The following is a 6,862-nucleotide window of genomic DNA, read 5'->3' as shown; positions in this document are numbered from 1 at the left end:
ATAACCTTGTCTAAAGGAAACACAATGCCATGTTAGATGAATACATGAGATGAGAAACCCAACTGGAGCACAGATCCTGCCACTTCAATAATTAAGATGCCCACAATTAAGTCCTGTATATTCCCTACCAACTCTTAAGTGGGAACAGGCCATGCTTGATAAATTTGTTTCAGTTCTTGGTTCTGGATAGTTCAAGGAACTAAAGCAGTGACAGATGAAGGCAAAACTGCCAGATCAGAAAATAATTAGACCTGTGTTCCAAGTTGGTAGAACATGGATATTTCTTGACATTGCAGCCATTTGTGTTGAGACACCAAAGCAGAGACAACAGCACTATATAGTTTTGACACTTTTATTAACAAAGAACCCATGGGGCTCATTCATTAGTACAAAATACAATCATGTTCTTGTGTGTTAAACAGCATGTTTTTTTTTAATTTTTATTTTGTCTCTTTTAAACTGTTTCACAGTTATCAAAACAAAGCCCCTGCATATTGAACTTATTATTGTGCAAACAGTAATTATTTTAAGGATCAATTTCTGCACTAAGCCAAGTGTCAGAGAGCAGAATTTAATCTTGTTTTCACCCCTCCTTTGAAGGGCCACGTGTGCTTTCTAAGAAGCACATTGTAGTTGTCTTTTTTTGCAGCAAACAATCTAAGGCCACAGTTTATCTGCAAATAATAATAATAAAAAAATAACTCAAAGACTTTAAGAAAAAAACAACAAAACAAAAACAAATGCACTTTACCCTTCATGCTCTTGTTTGCTTAACCATGTTTATACCAGGCAGCACACATCACCTATTGGGTACTAGGGTCCAAAAAAGCACCTAATGTTCTTTAAGCTAATATTTTGAGTTATTAACATGCAAGTTAATACACAGTCATGTTTCTTTTCAAGTATCTATAATGGTATCTGTTTAAGGAAAATATGCTTGATCCCTTTCCAGGTGATGTGAATGAAAATCCTGCATTGGTGGTACAGGCAAAAGGCATGAGAGCTACATCTGGAGACTTAGGTAAGTACTATTTTTTAGGATGTCCATTCTAAAACATGCACTCAAATTTTGGTTAAAGCTGCATTTGCTACAGAAGACAATACTTAAAGTTGCAAATGAAAAAAATAACTGCAGTTTGTAAGGGGAATCTCAATCAGTATGTCTTTTACACTGATGTCAAAGTGGCTTGAGGTGAAGTGCTAGAAATCAGACAATGGAAGGAAGTCATACTAGAAGACCACTAAAAATATAAATCCATGTATGCCTGTAGAAAAATCCCTGCTTTTTAGATGAAGACAGATTTAATAAAAAACAATTTAAACTTTTTAAAACTGCAGTTATTGATGAAATGAAGGAAACTCGATTACTATACTTGTAGTTATCAGAAAGTACAATGTTTTACCACATGAAGCACCGGGTTTTAACCCCAAACCCTTCCCTAAGACATATGGAGTAGTTCTAGTAGTTCTAAATTCCCTGTAGTTTAAAGACTGGACTGTAAACGTGCACATTGACAATGCTGTGTTTCTGCTCTGTTCAGTGATCCCTTGATGGTGGCTTGTTCACTGGATGCTTGGCAGGAAGCAAACATTCTACTTTAAAGGAAGGCAACAGAAGGGCCAAGTTAAATGTTGTGCCTTCACTCTTAGCAGCAACAAACTCACTGTTCTAAATGACCTGAGGAAGAAAACATGAAAATATTGCACCAAAACAAAACAGGAGAAACAAACAAGGGAACACACTAACAACAAAAAAAAATAGTATAGACAGCAAATGACCAGTGCAGCTCCTGACAATAGATCTCTAGACAAAAATGCAGGAAAAGCTTTGTGCCATTATGAGAGGGTTTTTTTGTTCCCCTGGTGTTTGCTTTCACTTCAGTTATAAGCTATGTCTATTCTGGGTATATTTACACCTCTCCCTACGCCTCCTATCTCATTCTCTAACCACAGAAACCATTTTGGCTTCCTTTTAGAACCTTGAAGTATACTGGAGCTTTAACAAGACTCTTTTTTGGTCTCAAATCTGACCTTAAGTAAATATCCAAAACAGAGGTAGGCTTATAAAGGCTTCTGAATAAATAAGTATTGTCCATTTTGCTAAGTACACCTGCTGTTGGCAAAAGGATTCTCCCTTGCCATGCTTCCCCTCATTATGCTATCCATAGGCTTAAGATGCAGAAAAAGAACTCACAGTAGAAGAGGCTACAATAATTCCCTTAAGAAATCCCTTGAAAGAAAGCGTAGTGCATAAGCTCTTAACAAAGTTCTCTTTTCTTTTACATACTTGTATCTTCCATTCAGTCAATGGTTGCCTTCCCACTATTGTGTAACAGCTGTTCTGTCATCCACGATGTCTCTAGAATCATGTGAATGATGAAACAGTTCCACTTGGCAGTCGTTAGAAGGGCAGGTTTCTCATGAAATACAAACTTCAGCTGGAGTGAAGACTTCACTCCCCATTTTCGTAGTGTTCCTTTCTTGGATGCAGACAGTGCAAAACTGAAGCTCCTTGAACACTGAAATCTTTTGGAAATGTTTTCTTTCCCCATATTCTGTTCTACTATGCAAGTTCTACAGACGTTCACAACATCAACATAATTACATAAATTCTTCCAGAGTGTTCCAAACAAAATATAAATTCTTTTCTTTTCAGAAGATCCTTACATCTCCTTGTACTTTATGTAGTATATCCACTTTTTAGAAAGCATTCATGATTTTCAGGTACTTCTCAAGTACCCCAAGCATAGCTGCTCCCACAATATCCTCTGTGCAGACTAATCCAGCAGATTCTCTTCCATCACCAAACGTGCTCATACCTCCCTCTCCATTTTCTTTTGCCTTTCTTGGACAGAAACTTAAGTTTTGAACAAGAAAATGGTTTCCTTTTTAGCTGCACTATCAGCTTAAGCAGCAAAAAGATTAAGACATTCATCACAACGATGCTCATTACAAATCCTCTTCAGAGCATGAATGAAACAGGCTGAATTTCTTCTACGTCAGTTGGATGTGGATCGATCTACAGAGAGAAGAAAGGCAACAATTACTGCCTGTAATTCCTGTATTTCTGTATGTGGGTTTTATTTTGCCATCTGACAAAAAAACACCACCTGCTGTTTATTTTCTTACCTCTGAATAAAGAGGTGGAGGCTGAAACCGGAACTCTTGTATGTAAGCAAAGACAGGACAACACAATTGTTCCTCACAGTCAATTGGTGGTGGATAAGCAGGAACGTGTCTGGAGAACTCTTCCTCAGACACTACATCAGCATAATTTGGTGGTGCTGAAACAGGAGATGCTACTGTCAAATTCCAAACTATTAACTCACAGCAAGAAAACATCTGTATTTCAGTATCCAAGACCATTTATTAAAAATTGTACTATTGTCAAATTATATTAAGTGCTTTATGCTCATAAATACTGTAACTAGAATGATGTTTTTAGGTGATTCTATGATTCTCTTCTACTGGATCAGGCTGCTCAGATGCAGCCTCACTGCAGGGGGGGCTGGACTAGATGACCTTTAAAGGTCCCTTCCAACCCAAGGTATTCTGTGACTCAGCAGGAACACTACAGATGCTTTTAGGGCTACTCCAGCAACAAAACTGTGCCCTATCAAGATACATTCAGTAATCACTCTATAAGGTATGTACCTCCCAAGTGAATTCCCACTATTACAAGTTAGCTATTTAAAGATTAAGCTGAAATTAGTCAGATAGGGACAAGAGACTTTAAAAGAGGCTGGAGTTAGGGCATCTTCACCAGTCCTTTTGAATCTTAGATTTCTGTGTCTCACTTCTCATGAGTGACACTTTAATGGCCTATATCCCTAGCAGGGCCCTTTATCCCTCTGCTGTGGACAGTACTGTGCTTTATTACAGGGGGTTCAACATGGATTACCTTCAGGGTGTTCAGGCATGGTCAGTGCCAGCCAACTCATATCCATACTAAACTGGCTGGTAATGCTGGAGTTTCTGCTTGAAAATCCAATACATGGAATAGTGCCAATCACCAGAGGCATTTCAATCATCAATTTCTTAGCACCAGGAATATGGATATAAACCTATGTGACAGCCCCCAAATAAAAGAAAAAAAGAACAAACAACCAACATGAGACCCCATTGAACTGCTGCTCCTAGAAGCTACCTACTCCCTATACTACAGACTGCTTAAAAATTAGGTTCTCACCCCAAATATAATTAGCTAATAGTCTGGCAGCTTTCCTTATTTTCCAGCAACTTCTTTCTTTCTTTCTATACCTTGTCATCTACATTGAAAATATACAAAACAGGTTGACAAAAGTAATTCTGCACTTGACTTTCAGTCCTTTTATTTCTGAAAAGAATCATTAAAGTGATGCATTCAGCTTGAACTACTCTCCTGATAACCTCTGTGGCTATAAAACAGAGCTGCTGCTTCCTCAGAAACATTTTCCCATTTTCCCCATTATTCTTGTCTTTCAGGATTTCCATGACCTTCAGTGTCTCACCTATACATTTGTTTTTGTTCCCCAATTCAAAACCTAAGAGCTTCTCAGTAGAGAAATTTCTCCTGTTCCCAACTCAACACAGCATTCAAGAGTATGTACATCTGTGATAAAATCCATACTTACAGCTAATGAATATTCTACTCTAATAATGCAGCAGTCAAGTATAGAGGGGGATACAGGTGGGATTTTCAGAGTTTTCCCATTCCAGGTATCTGTACTCCCAGAGGCAATATGGTTTCCTCGGACATTGGCAACCATCTGACGGAAAGTTTTTGTCTTCCCACTGGCCAAGTAAGTTTGTGTTTGGAAAATGGCAGCTTTTGGAACAATCAAACGAGAAGAGCAGTTCTCAATTTCTGCATAGATTGGGATGGCTTCCCCTTAAAGACAGAAAAAGTTCAGTGAATAATTTCTATTTACCAACTTTCCTCTGGGAGTATCAAAGCATGTTATGCGGCACATACATCATCTGCAGTGTTAGGAGAATGATACCTGATAGTTTCCTCAAGCTAGGTTTTTGGGGTTTTTTGCTGAGTGGTATCCAGGCAGAATTACAGCCACATACTACATTTTATGTATAAACAGTGATTCATTTTGAAACATTAAGCATCATATGAACAAGCTATAAAAAGCTCTATTTGCAAATCATGCACCAATCTTCCTTTTATATAGCACTAACTGAATTCCAAAATGTTTTATTTCCTCAATGTATCTGATGTTATCAAGATGACAAAGAGGCTGCTAAAGCTTCTTCTTACAGAAGGGTAAACCTACTCAAACAGGACATAAAAACCTGATTACATCCCCCATTTTATCCCAAATTAAAAGCATACTGTTGTTAATGGATTTTCAGTAAGATTACAGACTAACAGGACTTCCTTTCAATTTATACTCCCATGGAGGGAGGGAGGGACAAGGCAAGATTGATTTTGTTATAAAGCAAGTTAATATAGATCTCAATTTACTACCTACTAATTAGGTAAGAATTAGTAAAAGGAACTGTTCTTTTAACTATAAAGCATTGGCTTCACAGAGATGAAAAAAACCAACCCTATTAGATGTTTAATATTCACATTTTAAAGAGAACTACTCTTACCATTACAGTATCCCTTCCTCTCAATTTTGGCACTGAGAGACACTGGCCCAGAGGTGAAAAACCAACAGCCAACCATCTTCTCCTGACTTCTTAGAACAGGTGTCTATAAAATACAGAGCATTTTGCATTTTACAGCATAAAGCTACCAACCACTTGCAGTTTAATATTATGCACATCAGTCATTGCACTCTGGCTCTGAAATCCACTTGATCTGAATCACTGTGCTACTCAAGGCAACTGGAGATTTGCCACCATGTAAAATGGTGGCCAAGGCTTGGCCATCTGAGCTTGCAGCTGTTTTAAAACCCCAGTCTGCATTTAGACCACACAGAGACCAACGGGCATTGGAACATAATCTGTCTTCAAAAAGATTGACTTAGCAAATTTTATAGGTGTGACTTTTTCAAGGCCTAATGGGGTATTTATGCCCATATTTCTCAGTACAGAAGAACACAATTAATTTTGTCTGCAAGCCACTAACAGTTATGCAGTTAAATGCTTTTTATCTTTGTATCCTTCACAAGAGAGGATAAATGCATACACACTGGGCTAATTTGATGCATCTTCCTAACCTGCAAGCCACAAAACTCCCCACAAATTTCATCTCATGACAAAACCCATCTTAATTTTTCATGGAGGGCTGTCACATTACATGTCATTGACACTGTATTATTTTATTCTAATGAAAATTTTACAAGTACACATATCAAGGGTTCAAGCCAGAATTCAAGCTACTTCAAATTATTTACTGGGCACTACTGCCCAGTTAATATATTTAAAAGGTCTTAGATTTTTTTGGTTATTTTGCACTTTTTTGGTGGTAGGCTTAGAATCCATTAAGACAGGCACTGCCTACTTGATATGTCCCACAGCCCTCTCCTCTTGTGCAGTAACCTATGGTCTATTCAGTATCTGAAGATGCTTCTGTCTTCATGCTCCAAACATACATTGTTGAATATAAATTCCATATTCTGCTTACAGATGTCATTGCCCAAGTACTTAAGTTCTCTCTAGAGAGAAAGATTAAAATGTAAGAACATAAAGAGCAAAAAATCCATGCTCAAAACATCTCTCAGCTACATTCACATAATGATGAAATGTTAAAATTATCCTGGCATTTTAGATAAAATAGAAATTAGTCATTCATATTTAAATGAATAACCATTTAGATCCAGTTGCTATCATGAAAGTGCAAGGTATAATTTTATATTATTTTCATAATATGGGTTGAGATAAAAGAATCCAGCTCATTAGCTTCCATCTTGCCTATTTTCTC

General features: G+C 37.4%; 1 protein-coding gene across 1 annotated transcript; it reads right to left on the bottom strand.

Moving 5' to 3' along the window:
* Positions 1-338: 338 nt before the first annotated feature.
* Positions 339-6,526, bottom strand: LOC127388682 (arrestin domain-containing protein 4). Its single transcript, XM_051628437.1, has 6 exons — positions 6,443-6,526; positions 5,587-5,689; positions 4,614-4,870; positions 3,902-4,064; positions 3,130-3,284; positions 339-3,019 (listed from the first exon to the last, which is right to left on the bottom strand). Exons 2-6 carry the CDS (start codon positions 5,660-5,662, stop codon positions 2,963-2,965), a joined length of 708 nt encoding a protein of 235 aa, XP_051484397.1. The 5' UTR covers positions 5,663-5,689; positions 6,443-6,526; the 3' UTR covers positions 339-2,962.
* Positions 6,527-6,862: the final 336 nt, after the last annotated feature.

The sequence above is a fragment of the Apus apus genome, chromosome 10 (assembly GCF_020740795.1).
Source record: "Apus apus isolate bApuApu2 chromosome 10, bApuApu2.pri.cur, whole genome shotgun sequence".
Classification (NCBI taxonomy): domain Eukaryota; kingdom Metazoa; phylum Chordata; class Aves; order Apodiformes; family Apodidae; genus Apus; species Apus apus.
This window is presented reverse-complemented; position numbering and strand designations above follow the sequence as displayed.

Bases quoted from the DNA above. Each gene is read 5' to 3' on its own strand.
- LOC127388682 (XM_051628437.1), bottom strand. From the start codon at position 5,662: ATGGTTGGCTGTTGGTTTTTCACCTCTGGGCCAGTGTCTCTCAGTGCC. The intron at 4,871-5,586 runs GTAAGAGTAGTT...TCTGTCTTTAAG, and splicing joins GAGGAAGGGATACTGTAATG to GGGAAGCCATCCCAATCTAT. The intron at 3,285-3,901 runs GTAATCCATGTT...CTCCTGTTTCAG, and splicing joins CATGCCTGAACACCCTGAAG to CACCACCAAATTATGCTGAT.